Below are 26998 nucleotides of genomic sequence, written 5' to 3' on the forward strand. Positions count from 1 at the left end.
GACTTGGCATTCAAAAGGCCAGGGTATTACCAAGGATGCTGACAGAGAGAGCTGGAGTTTCTGTGACACCTGGGCCTTGGGGACCAACGGACCACAAACCAAGTGTCTGTGGGGAACGCCACAGGCACTTTGAGCATGCAGCCTCAGTGAAGCTTCCCAGATTGCTTCCTGGTCCTGCCTCTGCCTCTGTGGCCCTGGAATCTGGTCTGCTGGCGGGGTACTTTAAAGGGCAGGACTCAGAGCTGGGGCCCAGATGTCTATGTCAGAGGTCCTGTCATTGACCCCTCTCCCTTCCTGCCCATCTCCTCCACCATACCCGACCCTCCCATCTGTCCAAGCAGCTCTCCTCTAGCGTTTCCTGAACAGCCTAGGCTGGCAGGCAGGCCAGCTTCTCCAACCTGTTCCCTTTCTGGCCTCAGGTCCTAGCACTCACCAGGTGGATTCCAGGTCTGAAGGGGAAGCAGGGGTCAGAGTTGAGCAGGAAGCAAATGAGGGGTAAAGGTGGGAAGTGGGATGAGGCTGGGGAGATAAAGGGACCTTGGTGATCGGAGACAGCTCCCCTCCCCCGCTTTAGACAGACCCCTGCCTTTCAGTGTCGATCTGTCCTAGTGGGAGGTGGGGGTGAAGGGGCGGGGACTGCGGAGGACTGGGGTACCCCTCAGTTCCTTGGATAAGAAAGGCAGCCCGTGGAATGGAGCAGGATCTGGGGAGGGATCATGACATGTAATGTCTAAGCTGACTGCTCCTACTTAGGACTCTGGGACAATCACCCCAAGCTAAGTTACCCTCTCCCCCAACTTGGCCTGCTGAGCTGCCTCATTCTCTCGGCCTCCCCGCCAAACACACCCCAGTGTTTTCCACCCCTACCCAGTGCCACCCCGGTGACACCGCCAGGGCCCCCGTCTTCTCTTCTCTTCCGACCGGCTCAGTAGTAGGTCTCCTTCTCCACCCAGCCTGTTAGAGAGATGAGGGGTGGGGTTGCAGCACGAGCTTACAAAGAGGCAAGAGATACACGTCCTAGGGGCGTGGGTGGCCGAGGCCAGGTGGGACAGAAGCCTGGGGAGGGGAAAAACAGCTGTGGAAGGTGGAAGGGGAGAAGAAGACTCCAGGGAGTGGGGCCGTGGGTTAGGGGGGAGGAGAGACCTGCTCTCAGCACAGGGGCCGGTGGGCCCAGACTGGGATGGGGGTGAAAAGAGAAATGCCAACAGGGACTGTTCAAGTAATAAATGAGTTCCTGAAGGGCAGCTGTCCAAGGCTGCTGTGCAGAAATGGGGCCCGGGGTCAACAGCACCTGTGATTTTTCAGGAGAAGTCAGAAATTCAGGTTTTATGTGAAGGCCTCTAAGTTTTAGATAGTAGGCCAATTGAAAAACAAACAAACAAAAAACACCCGCCCATACAGGGCAGCCAAACCAAATATCCACGGACCGTATTTGGCTTGTAGGCCATCCATTTTCGACCTCCACTAAGTGATCAAAAATGCTTGTTGTGGGGGAAAGAAAACACTTGGATGATGCCTGGGACTTGGGAGGCCTGGGCCGTAGGGCCAGTTCTGCGTTCCTCCCTTTTTGACCCTGAACGAATCAATTCACCTCTGCCCCTCTCTTTGTCTGTAAAATGTGGAGGTGGGACTAGATGGCCTCGGAGGGCCCTTCTAGTTCCGATGTACTGTGATTCCAGGTGGAAGGTGGAGGGCCTCAGAGACCAGTTAGGTGGGACCGGAATCTGAGAGGAAGAGGTTCCGCGGAGTCCGGGCTCCAAGGCCCAGGGAGCCCAGGATGGAGGGCCCGGAGCGAAAGGCGCAACGATCCGTAATGGGGATGGAGTCCGCGTTCAGAGCCCTGGCGGGGTAGGTAGCCGGAGTGCGGGGCTGCACTTTGGGGGGTCGGGGTGAGGCACGGGGGTGCTTACCACCGGGATATCGCCGCAGGATCAGCTTCCGGACCTCATCGTAGATGAAGATAAGGAGACTGTAGGGAAAGGCGCAGAACCACCAGGTGACCCTGAAGGAAACAGGAGTGTCAGGAGCATCAGAAGTTGCTTCCGAGGAGGGTCCAGAACTTGGTTCCTAGCAGGGGGCCCTTCTGAGAGGACACTCACTTGAGCGGGTACATTCGGAGAGCCACACCCATGCCCGGGCAGTAAGACAGAAAGGCGGCCAGTGCTGTCTCCTCCAGGAGCCCAAAAATCAGAATCTTGTTCCTGAAAGGCAAAGAAAGGAGGGTAAATAGGGTTTGAGGGGAGGGCGAGAAGTAGGGGCAGAGATCTAGGGTGACCCCTGGTGGTGGAAGGGAGAGAGGCGGGAAGAAATGCCGAGGAAAGACTACCAACGATGTCTTCCCATGCCTTCTTCAAACGCCTTCTGCTGCTGCTGTTGCTGCTGCTGCTAAGTCGCTTTAGTCGTGTCCGACTCTGTGCGACCCCATAGACGGCAGCCCACCAGGCTCTGCCGTCCCTGGGATTCTCCAGGCAAGAACACTGGAGTGGGTTGCCATCTCATGCTCCAATGCATGAAAGTGAAAAGCGAAAGTGAAGTCACTCAGTCGTGTCCAACCCTCAGTGACCCCATGGACTGCAGCCCACCAGGCTCCTCCATCCATGGGATTTTCCAGGCAAGAGAACTGGAGTGGGGTGCCATTGCCTTCTCCTCTTCTGATGATAAATGTAACCAAAGAAAGATTGTCTTACGTTTTCTTCTCGCTGGTTTCACCACTGATTGTTGTCTATAACACATAGGTTCATTCATTGATGAAATGCTTCCTATGTGTCGGGTGATGCACAGCCTACACAGCCCTGTGCTGGAGAAGCTTCCTTCTAGAGAATGGGGGCCTGCCCTCAGGCATCTTATAATCTTGTTAGTGCTCCAGGCACATGGCCTTTGAAAGTGTGGTCTCCCCTTCAGTTCAGAACCCATGGACGTCTTATACCGTCTCAGTGTCTTCTGCAGCCCCTGGTAGCTGCTGGTCGTAGACATCCAATAAAGAATGGTTATGTTCCCTGCTTGCCGTGCCCTGCACAGTAAGGACTCTGCTCCTTGTCCTCTCCTCCCTGCCTCGTCCCCATGAGTGATTTTAGCTCAGTGGAATCTCCTTCTCTTGGGCTACCTTTCTTTATCTAACAGACACGTCCCTTTCTTCTCCCTAGGATCTTAATGCTATTAAGTTCACCAGAGTTTTGGCATCTTTTTTTTCTTCTTCTTCTTCTTAAAGTAAGAAATTGTGACAAAACTCATGGGGATTGTGCCCATTGCTTGCAGTAGTAGAAAAGAAAGAAAATGAGGGTGATACCTTCAGCACTGACCACTATCTAGGCTGGAATTGCAGAGGAAATCACTGAGTACCCCCCGGATTCCAGGCTCTGGGATGGGTGAGCCACCCAGTGTAACAGCTGCGGGCTCAGGCGTTCCCAGCTGGGTGACCTCAGGCATGTCAGAGGATGTATGTGAATCACTTAGCACAGTGACTGGCACCTGTAACTCAAGGCCCTGAACTTGACTCCGAGTAACTCTCTGCCCTGCAAGAATAACACCACCATCACAAGGCAAGTGCTACAAACTGGTACCACCTGCCAAGTGGAGGGGAGCACAGAAGATGCTGTATTTAGGGCTGGCCCAAGGGTGAGGATGGGTGAGGATTAGAGTATAAGATGGAAGGAATGGAGGAAGGGAGAGAAGAGGTATGGGGAGAAGATGAAAAGGAAGATGGAAGACCATAGGGAAGGAGATTTTAGAAGCAAATTGAAACTCATCAGAAACGGTCATAGCCCTCCTTCCTCTTCTCTCATCTATTTCCAACAATGCTACGGATATACAGCTGGGCAACTGCAGTCTGAGACTCCAACAGATCTGGGCCTGTGTGGCTGAGTGAGTGCACCCAGAGCGTGCTCGGCCCGGTGGGCGGGGCCGACGGGTGGTGGGCGGTGCTCACTTCATGCCCTGCTGGAAGACTGAGTTGCGGCGGGTCTTGCAGATGATGAGGTCAGCCCATTGCACAACCACAATGCTGGCAAAGAAGGCCGTGTGGCACGTGAACTCCACCACCTTCCGCTGTTCATAGGTCTGGGGGAGGGCAGGCAGAGAGAGGTGAGAGAGTGAGAGAGAAGGGGAGGACCAGAGTTCATTGTGCTCCGGGGCAGACGTTAAACCCTGGGCACCTACACCACCCTTAGCCTCCAATGACCACTCCTGCCAGGCCTTCAGCCCCACCCTATGCGCATGCATCCGCACTTATGCGGCCCACTCACCCACTCCTGTCCGTAGCTGTCCTCCAAGTCATTCATGGACCGGTCATCCCAGTCCAGGCGGATTCCCAGAAGCCGTGAAGGCAGAAAACCATTCTCTGCCAGGATCACAAAGTAGGTGAAGAAGCCACCCAGAGCCTGGATCATCCCTGTGGGTGGGCAAAGGACAAAGGGCAGGGCCTGGGTCAGAGCAGGTAGCAGGGTGGAGCCAGCCCCTCTGGGCCAGAGATGGACATCCCTGAGCCTTGGGGAGGTGGCCCCTGTTCTGGAATTTTGCAGGGGGATCATCCCTTTAAAAGCCAGGAAAGGCATCCTCTTGGGGTTCCCTCCTGAACCCGGGGTCTGGCCGCACCGATCTGTCCATAGGCCATGCTGATGAGCCTCTCGTTCACCAGCTTGTCCGTCTGCGGATTTCGCGGCTGCCGCTTCATAATATCACTCTCAGCTGCCTCGTAGGCCAAGGAGATGGCAGGGACCTGTGCAAGGGGGCCGTGGGTGGGGGAGGGCGTTTGAAGGGGGAGGGTGGGAGCAGAGGATGACCAGCAGTGAAGAATCTTTGACACAATTCACTTAGTAAGTTCCCCAAACCCTCTCATCCTCCAGGCCTGTCTGTGCGTCTCTTCTCGGCAACCCTCCCAGCCTGCTCGGGTGCCCCTGCTGCACCTCCTCTTCCCTCTGCTGCCTATCCCTACCCACTGCACCCCCATGACTGCCTTGCCCCATGACCTCCTTCAACCCCTGGCCTCACCATGTCAGTGCCCAGGTCAATGCAGAGGATGGTCACGGTGCCCAGAGGCAGGGGGATGTTGGCGATGATGAACAGCAGGAAGGGGGTGATCTCGGGGATGTTGCTGGTCAGGGTGTAGGCGATGGATTTCTTCAGGTTGTCAAAGATCAGGCGGCCTGTGGGGAGGTCCTGAGGGCTTCAGGGAGGCCAGAGGGACCCTGCCCATCCCTGGCTCCTGCAAGCAAGGCTGCCCGTCTTCCCAGTAGGGGGAGATTTTGTATTGGAGCTAAACCAGAAGGTGGATGCCTGAAATCCTAGTTGAGTCTGTAATTGAGGTAAAAGGCAGGGAAGCAGCTGTGCCAGCTCGGATATCCGGGGCGCCACCCCAGCCTGTGCAGTCCCTCACCCTCCTCCACGCCGGTGACGATGGAGGCAAAGTTGTCATCCAGCAGGATCATGTCGGCGGCCTGCTTAGACACGTCGGAGCCGGCGATGCCCATGGCGATGCCGATGTCCGCCTTCTTCAGCGCCGGGGAGTCGTTCACCCCATCCCCTGTCACCGCCACAATGGCTCCCTGGGGAGAGGGTACAGCCAGAGCTGGGGGTGCAGCCCCTGCACGTGCCTGGCCCCAGCCCCTTCCCCAACACCCACCTGCCTCTGGCAGCCCTCCACGATGATGAGCTTCTGCTGAGGAGACGTCCGGGCAAAGACGATCTCCGTGTGGTTCTTGAGGATCTCGTCCAGCTGCTCTGACGTCATATCTTTCAGGTCAGAGCCGTGCACCACACACGCCTTGGCTTCTCTGGAGGCAGGGGCAGAGCCCACTGATTGCCTGGCGCCTGAGAGCACCCCCTGCCCCTCCTCGCTGCTGCAGGGACTCCCCCACAGCGTCAGTCCTCCTCTCCTTCTACAGCTCAGGGCCCTGCCTTTCCCACTTCTCTCTTAGAGGGGATGGTGTTCAGTCTTCCCCGTGTGGCATCATCGTGGTCATCTGCACAGTGTGCTAGGCCAGGTGCTGGTGACATGCATCTCGCTCCCATAGCAACCTGGCAGGGCAGAGACCACCCTCATCTTGTAGCTGAGGAAATGGAGGCTCAGGAAGGGAAAGTGACATCTTCAAGGTTACACAGCACAGCCTGGCCACCCGCTCAGGACCAGGGAACCACAGGTTAGGACCAGAGAGCCCGGGATGCTCGAGCGTCCTGTGGGAGAGGCTGAGTTGATGGTGAGGGGTCCTGCAGAGCCTCACCTGGGGTTGACTTGGCTAACAGGAATGTTGAGCCGGGCGGCAATGTCCTCCACTGTCTCGTTGCCTTCTGAGATGATGCCCACACCTTTGGCAATGGCCTTGGCTGTGATGGGGTGGTCACCGGTCACCATGATCACCTGGCAGGAAGAAGAAAAGAGAAAAGGAAAGCAGCATTACGTTTTCTTCTCCTTTCATTCCTTCCCCAAAGTCTTCCAACTAGATAGTGGGGCTGGAAGTGGGCCCAGCCAAAATGACTGAACTGTGTGTGTTTGGGAGGGAGGGTGAGAGGGAGAGATGGCAGGTTATGTTCAGGAGATACAGAGAACGTTTGCCTAAATGCAGGAAAGCCTCTCTGATAGAGTAACGAGTTAATGAGGGTCCCCTGGAAGAGAAGCCTCTAAGGTTGTTTAGGAGTTTGGATTTCATGGGATACGAGGTTGTCAGAGTTGGAAAGACCCCTGACAGCTCCTTCATTTCACTGATGAGGAACTAGAGGCTTCGGCCATTTGTTTTAGCCCCTTCAGTTGCAGCCCCTTCATTGCTGCAAGTTCCAGGAGCCAGGACGGACGTGGCTTTCTTACTGCTCAATGTGGCAGCTGCTGGCATCCCGACTGGACTGGGCAGGGATGGGAGGGGACCTCCTCTGTCCCTCCCTCTACCTTCCATCTCATGCTGCTCTGCCTCTGCCATCCCTTCACCGGGGGTTCCCTGCCTCAACAGCGACGACGTTCATTGCTGCTGTTGCAGAATGGATGCAGCTGGATGGGGTGGGTGGTTAACATCTGAGAGGCTGGATAAGAGGCTTTTATAAGCATCAGGACATCAGAGCTGGCTTAGGACAGCATTTGCATGTGGGGGTTTTGGGGGTGAAACCCACAGATCTGAGAAAGAAGCTTCTTCGGGCCCCACTGCCTTCTCTTCCATCCCCAAAGGCCATACGGGCCTCCCAACTGAAAGACAGAAGCATCTTTGCAGTCCTCATCTTCTTCACCCCTTGAGGGGTTTGGCACTGTCCGCCACCCTCTCCTTGAAGCCCTGTCCTCCCTTGGTAGGCATATTCCTGCTTTCCCAGAAACATCTCCCCTGGGCATCTTACAGACCCTTCCAATGTCAGGGCAAATAGAACTAGTTATCTATTCCCACCACCCTCACTGAGCCTGCCCCTCTGCTCCCCACCTGAGATTCTATCCCTCTGTTCATCCAGTCCCTCTGTCTTCTGGATCTTCCTTGCCTCTTGATTTGAGTTTGCTCACCAAGTTCTCAAAACCTCTCTCAAGTGTTAACTCCTCCACCCCCTTTGTTGCTGCCCTCGTTTGGGCCGTTTCCTTGCCTGTGCACTGTGTTACCTTCTCACACTGTATCCCTGACTCGAGGTCACTCTTCTCCAAGTGCGGCCCCTCCTCCATCTAGGTCTAGCCTCCTAGGAGCTAGCTCTGTCCTGTGATACCTGTGACTCGCAGTGGCTCGTGGGGTAAAGCCCAAGACTGGCATTTAAGCAAAGTCCTTCCAGCTGGCCCCGGCCCCGGCTCCAGTCTCCATCCCAGCCGCTCCTCGGCCACCCCCACGTGCCCTGAACAGCCCAGCCACAGCAGGGTACACGCTGTTCCCTGCTCCTGCCTTCCGCTCCCTCCCTCCTTTCCAAATGCTCTTCACCCTTCGAAGACCAGATCGAATATCATGCCCTCTGTAAAACTGTCCAGTTCTCCAAGGTGGACTTAACTGCTCGCTGCTGCTCTGAGTTTCCCGGACATGCCTTCCCAGGCCTGGCGACAGTTCTGATCATGGCAACCGGCTGCCTGGTGACAAGGGGAGCATGGGCTTTCCGGATGAGCTGGCCAGGCTTCCTCTAGCCAATCTCCCTCTTAATAGCAATTTTATTTTGGGAAAGCTACCTACCGCTCTGAGTCTCAGCTTGTTTTATTTTTAAATGGGAGTAGTGATGCCTACAGACAAAAAGTGGTGGCAGGGTTCAGAAATCACATATATGTACATATATGCACACAAGCGCTTGAGTGTGATGGTTAAGAAATAGCAGATGCCTTGGTTCAAATCCCAGCTCTACCACTTACTAACTCTGAGGCCTTGGGCATGTTACTTTAAGCCTCAGTTTCCCTTCTGTAAAAAGAGGGAAAATAGTAGTGCCTACTTTTAGGGTTGTAGTGAAGATCAAATGAGATCATACAGATTTGGTGCTTGGAATAGTGCCTGATGCATATTCTGGTGGTGGTTGCTGTTTAGTTGCTCAGCTGTGTTCAACTCTTTGTGACCCCATGGACTATAGCCCGCCAGCCTCTTCTGTCCATGGGTTTCTCCAGGCAAGAATACTGGAGCGGCTTGCCATTTCCTACTCCAGGGATCTTCCCGACCTAAGGGTCAAACCCACGTCTCTTGAGTCACCTGCATTGGCAGGCAGATTCTTTACCACTGGCGCCAATATAAAGCCTCACAAAACAATGGGCTCTTTTTATTATTAGAGTATCTGCCCCTTAGCAGCTGCGCAAAGACCCTAGCTGTTGAAATTGTTCTGTGATTAATTTCAAGGCATCTTTCCCCCAGAGGGATCATGAGCTCTGGAGGCCAGGCACTGTATCTTGTTTGTTTTTGTAACCCCAGTGCCCTTGTTCAGCCCTCAACAGACAGACTCGAGTTGAACTGATTTGGGAGTAGGTGAGATGTTGAAAAAGGAAGAGCAAACGATGGCCTCAGAACTGGCAACTGGACAGGCTAAGAGTGATAAAGAGCTGTATCTTGGACACAAGAAAGTAACCAAAAGGGAAGGGGCTTTTGTTTGTTTGTTGAACACCAGCACCTTCAACAGTACATACTTGGTAAACAATAAATATTTGTTGAATGAAGCACACACGTAGCACAGAAGCGGGAGTGGTTGTTGAGAAGGCCTAATCTCATCCCAAACAGCTAGAGAGAAGGAGTGGGCAGTGCCTGCGAAGGGGAAAACAACTAGATCTCCAAAACAGCGGTGCCTGACCAGCTTGAAATCAGAGTGGAAGGAGCTGTGCCCCGGAGAGAGAGAGGATGGGCATGGGAGACTGGTTATTCTGAGCAGAAGGGCCAGAGTGAGAGTCTAAGGCAGGACTGAAACTTTCCTTGCAGATGGACAACTTCTCCTCTTGGTCAGTGGGAAGGAGGCCACCAGTGGTCGGGTCTCCCCAGGGCAGCAGCCCCCACGTCCCCTGGACCTTTGGTGTTTGGGAGGAGGGGTGAAGCGAGGCCGGTACCTTGATGCCTGCACTCCGGCACTTGCCCACAGCGTCGGGCACGGCGGCCCGTGGAGGGTCAATCATGGACATGAGCCCCACGAAGCAGAGCTTCTCCGTGGGAAAGTTCAGCTCATCCGTGTCGAATTTGAAGCCCCGAGGAAACTTTCCAGAGGGCAGATTCAGTTGACAGAAGCCTGAAAAGGGCAGACGGGAAGAGTGAGAGCAGGCTGGTGGTCACCTGGGTGTCCCCCGCGCCTCTCACCCCAGGGAGGCCTTCCTGAGCCCTGCTCCCTGCTGCTGTCCCCTCACCCAGGACACGCTCCCCGAGCCCTCCCAGCTCCAGGTAGGCATTCTGGAAGGCATCTTGCATCTCCTTGTCCAGCGGGATCTCCTTGCCCTGCACCAGGATGGAGGAGCAGCGGTCCAGGATGCGCTCAGGGGCCCCCTTCATCACCAGCACGTGGCTCTGGGGGCTGTCTTCTCGCTCGTGGATGGACAGCTGGAGAGAGGACAGGCAGTTACAGAGGGGGCCAGACTTGTCTCAGAAGCTCCAGCGCCCAGCACGGGGCCCGGGAAAAAGCAGAGGATGGTAAAATTCCCTTAATAAAATACCCCCTGAGCCACTGACCACTGTCACCATAGGGAGAGGCTCTGTGTGTGCACGGGTGTCTGGACCTCATAGCCATAACCCTGCGACCTGCGGGTCACTTTCCCATAGGACATTTATCCACTTGGCAGATAGTTACTCTGATCACTTAGGATAGGCCCTGGGCTAGGAGTGAGCTGGCTCTATCATCACGGGTGACATCACGGGTGTCGTCACCATGCCCCATCACCATACTGGGTTCAGGGGGCTTTAGCCATATGGCTTTTTAAATTGTATTTATTTCTTTATTGGCTGCACTGGGTCTTCGTTGCTGCACAAGCTCTTTCTCCGGTTGCGGTGAGCAGGGTCTATTCTCTAGTTGCGGTGTGTCAGATTCTCATTGCCATGGCTTCTCGTGTGGAGCATGAGCTCTAAAGCACACGGGCTTCAGTAGTTTGCAGCTCTTGGGCTTTAGAAGGTGGGCTCAGTAGTTATGGTGCCCGGGCTTAGTTGCCTTGAGGCAAGTGGGATCTTCCCGGACCAGGGATTGAACCCGTGTCCCCTGAATTAGCAGGTAGATTTTTAACCACCGTACCACCAAGGAAGCCCCACCCCTATGGTTCTGAGGCTGCTGTCCTGGCATATAACAGAGAGGGGCAGGCTGGGGGATACCCTAAAGATATTTCCAAAGTATGATTCAACTCAATGAAATGGAAGGGTTGGGCGACTGGAGCCAGAGGATGTGAAGAGTTGAGAGGGTGGCAGCTTATAGTAAAGAAAAGAAGGTTTGGGAGCTGGGGACAGGAGGTGGTTGCAACCAGACGTCTGGTCATCCATGCTGCCGGGGGATGAGGCAGGGGTGTGAGGAGGTGACGCTCGGAGGGCCTCTCTCTGCCTGTGGATTCCCCCTTGACTTTGTGTGCCCCTCACTCCCATCCCTTCCTTGCCCCCGACCCGACATCCAAACCCCACCTGGTACTTATTGGTTGAGTTGAAAGGGATCTCGGCCACCTTAGGGTTTCTGTCCCTCATCTTCCTCACGGAGCCGCAGGACAGCTCAATGCACTTGAGGAGAGCTGACTCAGAGGCATCACCTGCTGTGTCCCGCTGCCAACAAGCAGAACTCAGCGTCACGGTGGAGGACGGAGCACGCCATCCTCTGGGCAGCCGCAGGGTGTGAAAGGGGAGGCTTTGTGTCAGGAAAGGGAGTAGACTGTGGGGACCCCCACCTTACCTTAGACACAGAGATGTTTTCCTGCCCTGCCTTGAACACAGCACGGTTGCAGAGACCAGCAATCCGGGATAGGGCGGTCCACGTCGGGGATCGTTTGTCAAAAGTGGCCCCTGGGAGGAAAAGAGGGAGAAGGAGGAGGTTGGCTCCCCTTTAAAGCCCTTATCTCATCCCACCCGCCCTGCCAACCCCGGTGCTCCGAACATTCCCCCCGCTTTGGGTAGAGCGCCCAGTCACCAGACTGATCTTCCGTGGTGTCGGCCTCATGGATCTGATTGTCAAACCACATGTGGGCGACGGTCATGCGGTTCTGCGTGAGGGTACCGGTCTTGTCAGAGCAGATGGTGGAGGTGGAGCCCAGGGTCTCCACCGCCTCCAGGTTCTTCACCAGGCAGTTCTTCCGGGCCATGCGCTTGGCTGTCAGGGTCAGGCACACCTGGTAGAGAGAGTGGGCAGTAAAAAGGGCTCCACCTGGAGCTGGAGATGACCTTGTTCTTACCCCAGACCATGGCTCTGTCCCTCCTCTCTTGATCCTACTCCTCGAACATGGAGAGGGACCTAGGTGTAAGTCGTGAATGTGTTCCACTTTAGACGTGTTGAGCTGAGATCATGAGTGTATATTTAGGTGAAATGTCCAGTAAGGTGTTGCAGATATTTGGCCAGAGCAGGATGTAGGCATGTGCGTGTCATCAACATGGAACAGGCACAGGAACTGGGAGGAGAAGAGCTCACTCGGGTGCGTTAGGAGATGAACAGAGCACTGAGGCCTGACGACCAGTGGGGGGCGGGGCGGAGGAGACGCTGCAGGGAACAGGGGCGAGGAGAACCAGGGCGGCAACCTGTCGCAGCCATCCGCGAAGGAGAGAATGCTGGGAAGGTGGGCAGCAGTATCCATTTCAGCAGCAGAGTGAAGGATGGGAGCTGAGGAAAGGTCACTGGATTTGCTAGTCAGTGACTGGTGACCTTTGAGAGAGGCTTGACAGGCGAGTTGGCCAGGACAAGCTCCAGATGACAGTGGAGAGATGACTAATACGAGGGTTGTGAGGAAAGGTGACTAGCAAGAGCTCCGGGAGAGAAACTGAGCGCTAAGACACAGCCCAACCTGAGACTTTTCCCACTCAAACCCTGAGCCAGGTACTAAAGTGGACTTTTTCAGACCCACATTCCAAGCCATGTAGTAATGAGAAATCGAATGTGTGATTGTAGGGGCTGGAAGTGAAAAAACTGCAGAAGAGCTCTAAGCCTCTCTTGCTTTTGAGGCACGGGAGCAGAGCCCTCCCCGGGTAGCCCCTCAACCTGACCCACTCACGGTGACAGTGGCCAGCAGGCCCTCGGGCACGTTGGCCACAATGATGCCGATAAGGAAGATGACCGCCTCCAGCCAGCTGTAGCCCAGGATGAGGGAGAGCACGAAGAAGGAGACCCCCAGGAACACGGCCACCCCTGTGATCAGCTGGATGAAGTGCTCAATCTCCATGGCTATGGGCGTCCGCCCGACCTCCAGGCCTGAGGCCAGAGTGGCTATACGGCCCATCACCGTCCGGTCACCCGTGGCGATCACGATGCCCCTGGCAGTGCCTGCAACACAGGAAGGGACACCAGGTCGGGTACCCTGGGGATCCTAGGAACTGAAGTCCCTTCCTGCTTCCTGGGAAAGGAAAACCAGCACAGCGTGCATGAGCCAAGGACTCCCATCCTGGAGGGTGCCTCCAGGAGACTACCTCCCTTGGCTTCCTGTCCCAGGACAGATGGCCAATCCCAGAACTCACTGCAACAGCACGCTAGTCTCTCTTATACTTACTTGGACCTGGGGCAGAAGTGGGGGGCAAATCCTTGCAAATAAACTCAAAGTTCACATTGAGGAGATTCAGTAAATGAAATAAAAGTATTGCCTGTGGCTATTTCAGTAAAATCAACCTCATCTCTAAGATCTTGTGTGTGCTTAGTCGTATCTGACTCTGTGACCCCATGGACTGTCGCCCACCAGGCTTCTCTGTCCATGGGATTTCCCGGGAAAGAATACTGGAGTGAGTTCTCTAGGGGATCTTCCTGACCCAAGGATCAAACCCACATCTCTTGCGTCTCTTGCACTGGCAGGTAGGTTCTTTACCACTGCCACCTGGGAAGCCCTAATCTCACACTTGTTATCATTTAAAAACATAACAATATTTTTGAACACATATATTGTGTTCATAAGTAAATTCATAAGTGAAGCACTTATGGATTTTCCCTGTAGGCATAAGTGTTTGTTTCTCGACACTAGGTACAAATCTCTCTAGAAGAAGCTAGGCAACCACTGGCTCTTAGGTAGACATTCCAGGGGTACTCAGGGGAGGAAGTGCACTGTTGCGGAAAGAGCATGCATCGGAACCAGCCAAACCCGGGTTTGCATCCTTGTGTGAATTCCTTCCTACTCATTTTAATAATGAAATGAGACAGTGCTGTGATACACCTAAAGCAGCATCTGGCACACAGTAGGCACTCCAAAAACATTAGTTCCATTCATTTCCTCTCCTCTCTCCAAAGTCAGTTCAGGGTAATCAGTGGCATGTTTTACGAGCCATTTTTATCAATTGTGGGAAATGCAGAGCAACTTTCAGAATCTCAGGACATTAAAACTTTAAGAAACAATGTGTGGTGATATTTTTTGCTGTGAATCCAAATGCTGAAGGAAGGAAAAAGCCCAGAGAAACAGAACACACTGAAGGCAAATGAGATACAAGAAGGGAGAAGTGTGTGGGGGGTGGGGGAGGGGGATACAAGGCCTGTTTGACCCACTTTCTGAGGCTCATCGTCTAGTCAGACACTTCCTCCCACCAGCTCAAGTCAGCCCCCAACACTGCTCACAACCACAGAGGGTAGGGTTTCGGGTGGGCCTGTACTCCAGCCACTCAGCAGTGACAGCTCTGGGGCCTCTTCCTGGCCTTTGGTCATCTCTAGAAGCCAGAGCTGAGCGCCCGCCGGGCAGCCTGTGCATGGCCAACAGTTCCTTTGGTGAAGCCCAGGCCTGGAGGCAGCCTTAGGAAAGGCCCGAGTGTTCACCTGGGCTGGGTGCTTTCTTACCCCTTCCCCAGTCTGGGTGCTGGTCAAGCAAGGGTCAGGAGATGAAGCAACTGGTCCTGGAACCAGGAGTGAAGGGGGCCATCAGTCAAACCAAAGACTTCTAGGAGTTGAGGCTGGTTTGGGGGATGTGTGTGTGTGTGTGTGTGTGTGTGTGTGTGTGTACGTGTGCGTGCGTGCATGCACACGCGCATAGTGGTCTTGACTCATATCTGAAGGCTTGGGAACCCGCTCTGTCCTGGGGTGGACAGAACAGAGCTCTTACTGTAGGAGGTAACTATTCCATGGGGTCACACTGCCCCAGCTGATTTGCTGCCCTCTGGAGAGATGTAACACTCAGGGTTCCAGCCCCTTTGATTCCCTTCTCCATAGCCAGGCTCCTGACAAGCAAGCATGGCCACAGCCCCCAGTCCTGCCTGGGGACCCAGGATTCAGGCTCCTCCCACAGCTGCTGCTGGAAGCAGGGGCTCCCCACCAGGCTGATCTCTCACCTTCCACACAGTTGGTAGAGAAGAAACAGATATTGCGGGTCTCCAGGGGATTCTCGTGGGTGAACTCGGGGGAGCGGGTCTGGGGTTCTGACTCGCCTGTCAGGGAGGAGTTGTCCACCTGAGGAGGAAGGCAGTGTGAGGTCATCAGACGGGCAGACACGCTCGTGCCCACACAGCTGCGTCCTGACTCCAGCCACACTCAGGCGCCCTGACACTGGAGACAGAATCACACTTGCCCTCATCACATACTTATAGTGTTACTCAGCTATTGTCCCTGCTCTGGTTTGGAATCTGGGCTCACTGACTTCTTCTGTGACCTTGGGCTGGTGACTTAACCAACAGTGCTTCTGATTTACTCTTCTTTAAGTGGGGCATGGAAGCAGAATGTCTGCGCTGCACAACTACAGGGGGCGCCACTAACTCTGTAGTCTGTGAAAACGGCACAGTCTAGGGTTGTGTGGGGCATGACTTGTGTGACCATGCGCAACCTCCCTGGGTGATTACACCATTCTGGCAGTTAAATTAGATACCCTGTGTGAATGTCTATAAAGCATCTGACACATAATAATACTCAATAAATTGTTGCTATGAAGTGAATATCAAAGAAACTCAGAGAAACACCCAGGGTGCAGAGCATTCATGGCACACAGCTCTAGTATAAGAAAAGGTGGGGCTGGGCAGCATGGGGCAGGTGTTGACAGCTGGACCTGAGTCTCCCAGACTTGAAGCCCTGAGCTGGCCCCTCGCAGCCTTAGACAGCTTGCTGTTTAGGCTCAGCCAGTGGCTGTGACGCGGCGCCCTCACCTTGCAGCCGTGAGAAGAGACGATCCGGAGGTCCGCGGGTACGCGGTCTCCACCCTTCACCTCCACCAGGTCTCCCACCACCACCTCCTCCGCGTTGATCTGCATCTTCTCTCCTTCTCGCACCACCAGGGCTTGCTGCGGGGAAGCTGTGCACATCTCTACCCCGACCTTCCTCTTGCACCGGTCTCCCCCCGCACCTCCAACCCCACCAAGGAGAAGGACACACCTGGCACCCTTAGCAACAAGATAGGCCCCAGTGTGGAGAACTGGAGGGTCTTTTCTGCCCAAGCCTCCTTCTCTGAGCACGAGGAGTTGAGAAGAGCTAAGCCAGACTCTCCCAGAAACCTTACGCCCGAGCCCACAGCCCAGGCCCCAGCCATCTACCTGAGGCACCATGTTCTTGAAGGAATCCATGATCTTGGAGCTCTTGGCCTCCTGGTAGTAGGAGAAGCAGCCAGTGACGATGACCACAGCTGCCAGCACCACGCCCAGGTACAGCTGGTGAGGAGAAAGTCTTTGAGGGACCTGACTTTGCCCAGCCCTGGAGGGCCAGCTGCCACTCAGGGTGAGAGTTCAGGGCCGCTTTTGTTCGTGTCTGGAAGTGAGAGTGGGGGAAGAAAGTCCTTCTCTCCCATCCCCCCTCCACCTGCTAATTCCCAGCCACCTAAGACTAGAGGGGATGGGGAAATTGTAGGGAGTTCCCAGGACAAGGACTTCTCGAGAGAGGAAAGACCTGGGGGTGCAGACAAGTCCCCTAAAGTGTGAAGAACAGGGAGGGGCTGTCTCCACCATGGGTGCGTGCATTGGAGGGGCTGTTTCTAGATGTGCATAGAAGGCTTCCTGGTTGCTGAAACGGTCAAGAATCCACCTGGAGGTCAGGAGACCTGGGTTTGATCTCTGGGTCAGGAAGATCCCCTGGAGGAGGTCCCAGCAACCCACTCCAGTAGTTTTTCCTGGAGAATCCCATGGACAGAGGAGTCTGGCAGGCTACAGTCCATAGGGTCACAGAGTCAGACATGACTGAGCAATTAACACTTCCACTTTCAGAAGCCTTACCCCTTTTCAGTCCAAAGAGCTGAAGGGCTGTGGGATTGTACAAGAGGTCTTGCTCCCTGCCTCCCCCCGACCCACTGTACTGAAGATTTAGGGCTAGAGGACAGAGTCACAGGCTGGTTCAGGGGTCAGGTGTGCTGGCTTACATTGTCGTTGGACGGCTCATCCTCCATGGCAGCCTGGATGCCGAAGGCCAGGAAGCAGAGGATGGCCCCAATCCACAGCAGGATGGAGAAGCCCCCGAAAAGCTGACGACAGAACTTGACCCACTCAGGGGTGGTCGGGGGTGGGGTGAGGGCATTGGGTCCATCCCGAGCCAGAATGTCCTGGGCCCGCTGGTTGGTGAGGCCCTGGGGGAGGTGAGGAGAGGTGAGGAAGCTGAGTGTGCTCACACCCAGAACCAACCTGGCCCTTCACCATTTCCCGCCAGGAACCTCACAGGGGCATAATGTCCAGGTGGAGGGAAAACTCCCACCTGGTTGGAAGGGGTGGGGGGCATCAGGAGAGGCCACATGGAGGAGGTGGCATTTGCAATGGGTGTTGGAGGTTTTGAAGGCTGAGGATATGGGCTGTGGCTCCACCAACTCTGGTTACCCATGGGTTGAGACATATTTTGGTCAGGGCCCCAGTAATCTCCTCTGGAGGCAGCCTGGATAAGGCTCTCTGGAAAGACATCTCACTTGGCCCCCCCGCCCCGCTCCCCACCCTGCCTCATCTCTCTCTTCCTTCTGATTCCCCCCTTCACCAAGGATTCAAGCAGGTGCTACACTGTTGACCGTCAATGTCACAGAGCCTCGGTCACCACTCACCACTTTCCCCAGAAAGCTTCACCTGGCCCTGTACCCTGAGCCCGAGGCTGGCCCAGACACCCCTCTCTGGTCCCCTTGTATCCCAGGCATGATTCTGGGGCTGCACTCACCACACGGCACTGGATGCTAGACTTTGAGCTCCTTGAAGGCAGAAGCCACTTCTTGACTATTTTTCTATCTGTCCTCTTTCTTATTCAATAAATATGTACTGGGCGCCTACATGTCAGGCAATAGAGTCAGAGCTGGGGCTCCAGGGATGGACAAGACCCACAAGTCCCTGCTCTGTGAAGCTGATGATCTCATGAGGGGATACATGATAAACAGACATTACTGCCCGATAGTGAAAAATGTTATTCTAAAAAATGAGGTAAGGTGAAGGAAGGGGGCATAGAATTTTCAAAAAGGCAGTCGGGGAGGCCTACATTTTTGATGAATGACTTACTACTTTTCAAAATGATGGGCTTGGTAATGTGACTGTGCCATCAACTATTGGTGTAATCGTGGGAAGTTACTCTCCCCAAGTGTCCTTGCTTTACTAAACAGGGCTCCACACCTGGCTTGTTGTAAGAATCAGGAAAGCAGGTAATCCTACCCCAGTGCTATGCGCATAGTGGGTGCCCGGTGCTCTACTGTGATAGCAGTCCTGGGTTCCCTCCCTGCTACAGCTCTGTCGGTTCCACGAGAGGAGGTGTCGCTGAGCTGCTGACCAGAGGCCTCTGGGGCCTTGGGGTGTACGGAGCCCTGGCTTCCAGGCAGCCAGGGAAGGAGCTACAGACTAAGAAGCAAAGGGTCGCTTCCTAGTTGTGGCTCTGCCGCCGACTAGTCCCTCATCTCTGGGCTTCAGTTTCCTTAGCCGTGGAGGGTTGGATTTGAATTTTAAAGCTCCGTTTTCCCTGAGGCTCTCTCAGGGAAAAGGTTCTCTCACCTCTTTGGTGCTTCCCCAGACACCCCTTCACTGACCTTGGACAGATCCACTTGGTACTTGCGGCCCAGCTCATCCAAGGACAGCTTGTGGTCATCCTGGGGAAGGGAAAGCAAGTTGCTTTGGGGAAGAAGGCTGAGCGTGTCTAGAATGCATCTGAGGGCACTCGGAGCACAGCAGGGGAGCAAGGAGCATGCGAGGCTGGGTGCAGGCGTCCAGGAGTGCACGGGCTGCGGGGGCAGCTCTCCCAGCCACGGCCTGGCAGGGTAGGCTGGGGCTCACCATGGCCACCTCCTTCTTCAGCTCATCCAGCTCCTTCTCTTTCTGTTTCTTCTTGCCGCCCCCATTTTCCGCAGTGGTGGCCGCAGGCGAGTACTCGCGGCCGGCCTGCAGGAGGAAGGGAGGACCTGGGGAGTCAGGGAGGCTGGAGCTTCCATTCCCACTGAAGGACTGGGAGCCCAGGCACTGCGAGTGGAGGCCAGTGGGTTCAAAGTCAGTGTCATCCCAGGGGAGGAGGAGGGTGCAGGGTGGCAGGGACCCCAGGCCCTCTGTGTGCAAACTGTTGGCAGAGTCCTGGGGCTCTATGTTTGAACTTTAGGAAAGGCCGAGGGGCTCAGGACTCAGGAGCCCACCGTTAGCTGTTTAGTAGCTGGGCTTCTGCTCAGATTTTGTCTAAAGAACCTTGCTCTTAAAGTAAATTAAACAAAAAGCTTAAAAACCACCATCCTACACTATTAGGAGTTCTGGAAGGGACTGGCTAGTGGGGGTTCATCGAGGGGGTAGAAGCACCCTGTGGGAATGTCTTTGTCTCAACATGTGACTGCTTGACTCAGAGGGGAGAAGAGAGAGTTAGGAATCTGGGGGGTAGGAGTCTTTGGGGAGTCAGGGATCAGGGCAGGGAAGTGTCTAGAGGAGGAGGGGAGCCCTAGGGTCTGGTGGTGGAGTGTGGAAATGATGGGCAGGGCTCACAGACTGAGAAATCAGTAGCTGGAGGGTCAGTGCCTCCAGGAAATGGGCACTCAGAGGGTCCTGTTGGGCAGGCCTGCCTGTAACGGGGTAAAAGGCGGTTGACAAAGCCTCAGTGCACAACTTGGTGAGGAGGGGACTGGGCCCTATTTGTCGAAATAGATAAGAGATCGTCTCTGAGGATAAATCTGAAACTGAAGATGTGTGGGACTCCTAGGTCCAGACATTCCTGGGTCCTCTGGTGAAGTCAGGTGGACATTCTAACTGGAGTTTCCCGAGGTCACCAATTCCCCCTCCTCTTACGGGTCAGTGGGCTCCTCACTGCCCCCAGGCTTCCAGGGTCTCAGAGGGGACTTTGTGGGGAGAGGGTGAGGAAGCTCTCCTTCCAAGGGGTCTTGGGCGATAGAACAGGAGGGGCTGAGGAGGGCTGGGGTGGCGTAGCCAGTGCCTGCTCGTTCCCTCTTCCCTAGGCTCCTTCCCCAACTCCTTCAGGCTGTGGCATCCTTGTTGCCGAGGCGCTGCTCAGGTGCTGTCCTGTGCCTCTACTTCCCCTGAATCCCAAGTGCCAGGCCAAGGCTTCAGGGATTAGTGTTTCTACAGAAACACTCCTCTCTTTCCCATAAAGAAAGGATACCTGGGTGGGATTTACATCAAGGGCTTTGTCCCCCCATCCCCACCCCGCTTTTTTTTTCAAGATAATGCTTTAAGAAAAAAAAAAAAAAAAGACCTTTTCTTTTAGAGCAGTTTTAGGTTGACAGCAAAGCTGAGCAGAAATTACAGGTTCCCATATATCTCCTGCCCCCACGTGCATGGCCTCCCCTACCATCAATACCTGGCACCGGTGGTACATTGTTACAATGGATGAACCTACATGGATATATCACTATCACTCGAAGTCCATAGTTTACATTAGGGTTCATTCTGTGGGTTTGGATGAATGTGCAGTGACATATGGGGTTCCCTGGCGGCTCAGAAGGCAAAGAATCCGCCTGCAATTCTTTACCATTGAACCTGGCATTGATCCTTGGGTTGGGAAGATCCCCTGGAGAAGGGAAAGGCTACCCACGCCAGTATTTTTGCCTGGAGAATTCTATGGACAGAGGAGCCTGGTGGGCTACAGTCTATAGGGTCACAGAGTTGGACACAATTGAGCGACTAACATGTTCACTATAATGACATATATCCACTATTATAGTATATAGAGTAGTTTTACTGCCCTAGAAATCCATTGTGCTCAAGGGTAATACAATTTTTTTCCCATCAAAGAGGAGCAATCCAAGGAATGTGACAGCTGCCCTGATCACAAAAGATCATGCATCTAGCACCTAGATTCCAGCACTAGAAGAGACAGAAGTCTGACCAGTGACATCAGGAGCTGGGATGGGGGCAGTGCAGTGAGAGGTGGACACCGTTATCGCCCAGATAACGCATAATGATCTATTTAGAAGGTCTGTCTAGTCAAGGCTATGGTTTTTCCTGTGGTCATGTATGGATGTGAGAGCTGGACTGTGAAGAAGGCTGAGCACCGAAGAATTGATGCTTTTGAGCTGTGGTGTTGGAGAAGACTCTTGAGAGTCCCTTGGACTGCAAGGACATCCAACCAGTCCATTCTGAAGGAGATCAGCCCTGGGATTTCTTTGGAAGGAATGATGCTAAAGCTGAAACTCCAGTACTTTGGCCACCTCATGGGAAGAGTTGACTCATTGGAAAAGACTCTGATGCTGGGAGGGATTGGGGGCAGGAGGAGAAGGGGACGACAGAGGATGAGATGGCTGGATGGCATCACTGACTCGATGGAGGTGAGTCTGAGTGAACTCCGGGAGTTGGTGATGGACAGGGAGGCCTGGCGTGCTGCGATTCATGGGGTCGTAAAGAGTTGGACATGACTGAGCGACTGAACTGAACTGAACTGAGCTCTCCTAGGCTGTGTTGCTCAGAATGCTCTTCTCAGCAAAGATGACCAGTAAATCTTGCATTTGTTTTCATGTGAAGCATCTATGAATCAGGACTATTTTTGGCGTCCTGAAGGTTGTCTTCCTGGGGAGACTGAAGCAACTCAACAGAAGGAGTGGGGAAGGGTTGTGAGTGATACCTCTCCTTTCCCCAGTGACTTAGGGGGACTCATTTACTTGAATGTTTTGAAAAGTCCTGGATTCACCAATCTAATTCTTTGGATCCTGTCCTTGGTGGGACAGGGCTGAGAATGATTGAAACGCACTGAAGAGCCAAGAGGCAAGAGACGAGGCTAAACAAGCTTCTCTGTGACCCTCCGCAGCTCCTAGGGTAGGATAAGGCCTGAGCATGCACAGAGGATCAGGCTACGACTGGGGGCCAAGGAGCAGAGCCCAGAGAATTTCTGCATACTTAGATATGAAATAAAGTTGTGTGAAAATTGGAATCAAAGGTATGGCTTTAAAAATTTGCCAGCCCACACATGCATGTCTGGCATGTACAGATGGTGGCTGAACAGCAACCCCTAAGCGCCCACCCTGCTCTCTTGCAGGCAGTCACAGGGCTGGGGACACACTGCCCTGTCCCCTCTCCCATCCTGGCAGAGATCTCAGTCTCTGCAGCCAGGAGCCTGTGGAGATCTGGGGCCAGAGGACTGCTCAGGCAAGAAAGAAAGAGAGGAAGCGAGGACCACCCCCCCTTTCTCCCTCCCCCATCCACAAGTCCACAAGTCCCCCTCTCTGGACCTTGAATGCTGAAGGAGAACAGAGAGTTCTTTCTGAGAGAGCCCAGGGCCGGGACACAGTGGGGGCAGCTGGAAATCAGCCATCGCTCCCCCCGCCGCTGCCCTTCGGTGGCAGCTGGAGCAGGCTCCCTCCCCACTCGGCTGTCCCTTCCCCCAACTCCCACGCTGCCCTTCGAGGCCACAGGGGGAGGCGGTAACAGTGAGCTCTTGCTCTGCAGGGAGAAGGGGGATGCGGATGGGGGTGCCTTCCCTCGTCGGGGGTCTCAAGGCTGGTTGAACTCCAAGCTCCAAGCCCTAAGGGGCCCCAGCCTCAGTCTGAACAGAACCAGACCTACTCCCTGGCTTGCTGCTGGGGGTGGATGGGAGAGAATTCATGGGCGCTGGGGGAGAAGCGCGGGCCCCTGAAGAAGTCAAGGTCAAATCGCTTCTCAAGCAGGACTTCTTGAGCTGGGTCCACCCTGTGCTAAGGCAGAGGAGGGGAGAGGTCAGAGGTCCTGCGCCTCAGCTGGGGACTCCCGCTTCCTGAGGGAACCAAAGATGTCAAGGTGCCGCTGAAAGTCCCCAGACAGTGCATCTTCCCACGGCTGTGAGCTCTTCCTCTGTGAAGCCCACACGTCAGAGACAGCTCTTCACAGACCCTCACGTGCCTTCACACGGTGACATCTATGCCTATTCACGTCCGAAGGCCTGCACGTTTGCAAAATTGTCTCCTGGGACACAAACGCAGGTGCTCACCCAGGAATATCTGTATCAGCCGCAGTCTATGGAGAATGCATGAGTCACCAACACACACACACACACACACACACACACACACACACACCCCAGTTCTATTTATAGCTCCCACCCCAGCTCAGGAACCCTGGTGTCCAAGCTCAGAGTTTTCCCAGCTGCTAAACTTAGTGTGATACAACGTCCTTGCCTGACCCTCCCAGCCCCAGAGATGCCCCCACAGTTCCCGCTGGCACCGTCTTTCCTCAGCACCCTCCCATCCCTGTCGTTCCCCAGACCCTCTCCCTCCCTGCTGTCTTTGGCCAGCATTCCACAAAAGGAAAGCCACCAGGCGCAGGACGTAAAGGGACTGGGTCCCTTTCCTCCATATGGAAATTTCATTTCCAAGAATTCAAAGCCCTGGCCCTGCCCCCCTCTGCCTTGGTGGTTGTTAATCTTTCCCTTGGCACAGAATGCCACGGGGCTGGAGTGGACTGAGGGGGGTGCCGGCAGCTCTCACCGGCCTCTGGGAAAGTCCTCGAAGTGCGAAGTACGTGGCTTGGAGCTGGAGGACAATGCTGCCTGGGATGCCCAGGGGTGCTGGACAGGGGGGGCTCAGGGCACATTTGCTTTCCTCCACACACTCCTCCCAGCTGTCCTGGGAGCTCAGGGCCCCTGGAGCTGGTGTGCACAACTGCTTGGTGACTCAGGAGTGGACGGCCCCTGTCCCTCTCTCCCACCTCACCTTGGACCCCCATCCCCCAGGCTGAGACTCCCAGAGGAACAGATACCTCCAGCGGGGGGGTGAAGGTGGGGAGGATTGACAGTACCACAGATCCCTGGGGGGCCCGGGGGCGCTGCGAGAGAGGAGGGATGGTGGGCATGTGATGATGGTGGGGAGGCGCAGGGCTGGGAGGAGGGCTGGGAGGAGGGAGCGCTGGAGGAGATGCGGGGCTGGGCTGGGGGCTGCTGCCGCGGAGGAGGAGGAGAGCGCAGTGCTCGGGTGGTGAACGCTGCGGGTCTGTACATACAGCCGTAGCTGGAAGACTCTTTCTTTCAAGTTCAAACCAGCCCTCTGCTCCTCCCTCCACATCCCATCCTGACCTCATCCTTTCCCTCCAGCCTCCCTCACATCCAGAGAGCCCTACGGCTCCCTCCAGCGTGACCCCTGCTCTTTGGAGATACTCACCCCGCGGCCCATCTTGGGGCAGAGTGGCTGAGGGACCTAGACGGGAGAGGTCGCCAGGAGGAACCCAAGCCCAGATCACCAGTCTGGGGCAGTGGCCAGAGGCCCCGGCAGACAGACCGAGACAGCGAGCAACAGGGTAGCTTTAAATAGGCCCCTCTCCCCCTCCCCCGCCTTCCCCTTCTCGGGAAAGAAACGTTTGTTGAAACAGGATCTCTGAGGACTCCTCCCCTCCCGCCCCTTAAGCAACTGGCCCGTGGAAGGTCCATTTGTCCCGCTGGGTGCTCCCCCTGGGCTCCCCTCACCCTCCGAGGCCTGGCACCACCGCCGAGAGCAGCGGCGGGGAGGCTGCGCCCGGTGGGGAACGCGCCCCTCGGGACGGGCGCGGGGGGACCAGTCCTCTCGGCCTTGTAGGGACCGGAGACCATGAGGTGCGACATCTTCCTCTCTTCCTGATGGGGAAACTGAGGCCCAGGGAGACTGAACGGTTTGAGCTTATGAAACAGAATCAGAACCCAGGTCTCCCGAGTCTGTATCTAACCTCCCAGAGAAAGAAACGGAGACTGTTTCCTTCACTGTTCGGCGCTGGGATGGCCGAAGCCAGGGGAAGGTAGCGTTGGAGCCCCAGGCCGGCCCTTCCTTAGATACGAGAGTCAGAGACAGTTTCAGGAGCAGCATGGAGTCTGCTTGCAGACAGAGGCCAGAGGGTCTCCCCAAGCCCTCCAGGTGCACCTTTCCAAAGTTTGAGCATCAAAACTCAAAGGATCTGGGAGGTGGCTGGTGGAAGGGCAGGCCGGGCCTCCTGGACAGACCAGTAGGCCTTCCAGAGAAGATCTCTCTCTGGGTTTCCTTCACCCTGGTTACAGATGGGACACATTACTGGCTTGGTTGCTAACTGAGAGCTCTGGGCTGAAGCTATGCCTGGGGTTGCTGGGTACCTGAGGAGAAGCCCATAAAGAGGCAAATGGGGAGATTCAAAGAGGGATGTGGAGGTCACCATGCTAACAAGTACCAGACTTGTGAACTAGAAAGGAGGCCAGCTGCTTCCTTACTGGGGGGGCGAGGTGGAAGGGAAAGGAAGGCGAGTCTGCAGCAGGCAGGAGGGCGGGGAGATACACAGGGACCTCTCTGCAGGGAAGCCTGGGAGAATCTGAGGCAGTGCCTGGGGAGGAGGGAGGGCTCTGGTAGCTGACACCAGCCAGAAACAGGGGTAGAGGAGCTGACCAAGACAGGACCCCGTGGTGTCGCTGCTCATCTGTCAAAAAAGCCAAAGAACTGGGGGCCAAAGGAAGAAAGGGAAATCAGAAGGGGCAGAGAGAGAAAACAAGTCCTGCCTTCTTGTGGAGGCTGTCAGAGAACAGGGTTCTCCTGGTGGAGGGAAGCCAGTGGGCTGGGGTCAGGTCTGAGCCCTGGCGAGTAAGCTTCAAAGGAAGTTAGGAGAGGAGGGCGGGAGTGGGGCCCTCCAGCCGGATGCCTGAGGTGTCTGCTGGCAGGACTGGTCCTTGCTGGCCCCAGAGGGAACGCCCCACAGAGGGATTATTGACCTCTCCTCCAGCAAGTCCACTCTCAGGGCACAGGGTTCATGTTTGAATTCCCCAAATAACTGGCCCCCTCCGGGCCAGCGGTTGGGATTTTCCATTACAGGGATCCGGTAGGTCATGCCCAGCATCTGGCCTCCTTCTCTTCCTGGATTACAGCAGGAAGGGTGAGTGGAAGGGGGCAACTCCCTTCTCTGCACCGGCCCCTCCACCGACCTTGACTTTGGACCTGGGGAGATCAGGTAGTGGGAGGAAATAACAAGGAGAAAATAGATCCCAGTTCAAGCCTCGGTGTGTAGACAGAGTGAGAGAAGTAATTGGAGATGCAGCAAGAAGGCTCATGGTTAGACAACAGGAGGGACCCCCTGAAGAAGTCAGTGAAAGAAAGACCCACAGGTGGGGGGCAGCCTTGCCCTGGGTGGACCAGAGATGACTTGGGATTTAGGAAGCAGCTACTCATCGGTTCCTGGGTCAGAGTGCCCGGGTTATCTTCTGCCCTGCCCTCTGCAGGACACAAGGTGAGATAGGGCAGGCCAGCTTCCAGCACTGGGTTCTCAGGGTTTTCACACCCCATCCTCATCCCTGCTGGCACCTCCCAGTACTGCCCAGTCCTGGCTCTGGTCCTTGTAGCCAGGCCCAACACCAGAAGGGGCTGTGCCCTTCCTCTGCCCACAGAAACCTGGTGAAGGGGGGAGGGTCCCTGCCTAGCCCTGCAGTTGGGTGAGTCTAGCCGCTAGTGGTAAAGAATGCAGGAAACCTAAGAGACGTGGTTTGGATCCCTGGGTGGGGAAGGTCCCCTGGAGGACGGCGTGGCCACCCACTCCGGTGTTCTTGCCTGGAGAATCCATGGACAGAGGAGCCTTGCGGGCTACAGTCCATGGGGTCGCACAGCGTCAGACACGACTGAAGCGACTTAGCACGCACACACATACACGCAGTCCTAAGGGCGCTGCTACGTGCATATCTGGGACTCAGACAAAGCAAAGGAGCACAGGACCCAGGGCCCATCCCTCACCTGTGTAGGGTGCCCCTGGCCTCCCTCCCTGCCCAGGACAGTGCGGAGGCTCTGGGAGGCCACCCCTTCCTCCTCCTCCTCTGCAGACCTCCAACTCCAGGACATCAACCAGAGTAGACGCCACCTGGTCTTTTGATTTGGGGTGCCTGGTTGGGCTCCTGCTTCCTTTGAGCACAGCCAGTGGTGCCAGCTTGGACCAGTGCCCTTGGGGTAAGGAGAGGGAAGCAGAGCAAGAAAGACTTGAAAGTTGGAGGTGGGAAGTCCGGGGGGAGTGGGCTGGGGGCTGGATCTGAGAGAAAGTCTTAGATCAGAAAGCAGGTCCACGAAGGAGAGGCTGTGTGGTCCTGAACCAAGTGTTCTGTTGGTATGGGAGGATCTGGGAAGGAGGTGTGTGCGTGAGCGCGAGACAGGAGACAGGCAGAGGAGGGTATATTCTTGTGTGTGTGCAGACGTGTGCCAGTCAGTGACGGAGGGCTGCTGTGTGTAGGGAAGAGCCTG

The 26998-nt window shown here is 55.3% G+C and overlaps 1 protein-coding gene across 1 annotated transcript; it reads right to left on the reverse strand.

Annotated features, from left to right (window-relative positions):
- Nucleotides 1–844: 844 nt before the first annotated feature.
- On the reverse strand, nucleotides 845–23962 carry LOC138074251 (sodium/potassium-transporting ATPase subunit alpha-2). Its single transcript, XM_068966326.1, has 23 exons — nucleotides 23951–23962; nucleotides 18672–18776; nucleotides 18428–18487; nucleotides 16805–17008; nucleotides 15990–16103; nucleotides 15606–15740; nucleotides 14802–14919; nucleotides 12560–12828; nucleotides 11488–11686; nucleotides 11254–11363; nucleotides 10992–11126; nucleotides 9743–9932; nucleotides 9452–9627; nucleotides 6216–6352; nucleotides 5618–5768; nucleotides 5372–5540; nucleotides 4987–5141; nucleotides 4591–4714; nucleotides 4242–4387; nucleotides 3926–4056; nucleotides 2100–2201; nucleotides 1911–2002; nucleotides 845–954 (listed from the first exon to the last, which is right to left on the reverse strand). Exons 1-23 carry the CDS (start codon nucleotides 23960–23962, stop codon nucleotides 926–928), a joined length of 3063 nt encoding a protein of 1020 aa, XP_068822427.1. The 3' UTR covers nucleotides 845–925.
- Between the last annotated feature and the right edge of the window lie 3036 nt (nucleotides 23963–26998).

This window comes from Capricornis sumatraensis, chromosome 2 (genome assembly GCF_032405125.1).
Source record: "Capricornis sumatraensis isolate serow.1 chromosome 2, serow.2, whole genome shotgun sequence".
NCBI lineage: Eukaryota > Metazoa > Chordata > Mammalia > Artiodactyla > Bovidae > Capricornis > Capricornis sumatraensis.

Excerpts from the sequence above, each read along its gene's own strand:
- LOC138074251 (XM_068966326.1), bottom strand. Across the intron at positions 17,009-18,427 it reads ACCAAGTGGATCTGTCCAAG|GGCCTCACCAACCAGCGGGC; the intron begins GTCAGTGAAGGG and ends CACCTCCCCCAG. Across the intron at positions 4,715-4,986 it reads TTGACCTGGGCACTGACATG|GTCCCTGCCATCTCCTTGGC; the intron begins GTGAGGCCAGGG and ends CCCCTTGCACAG.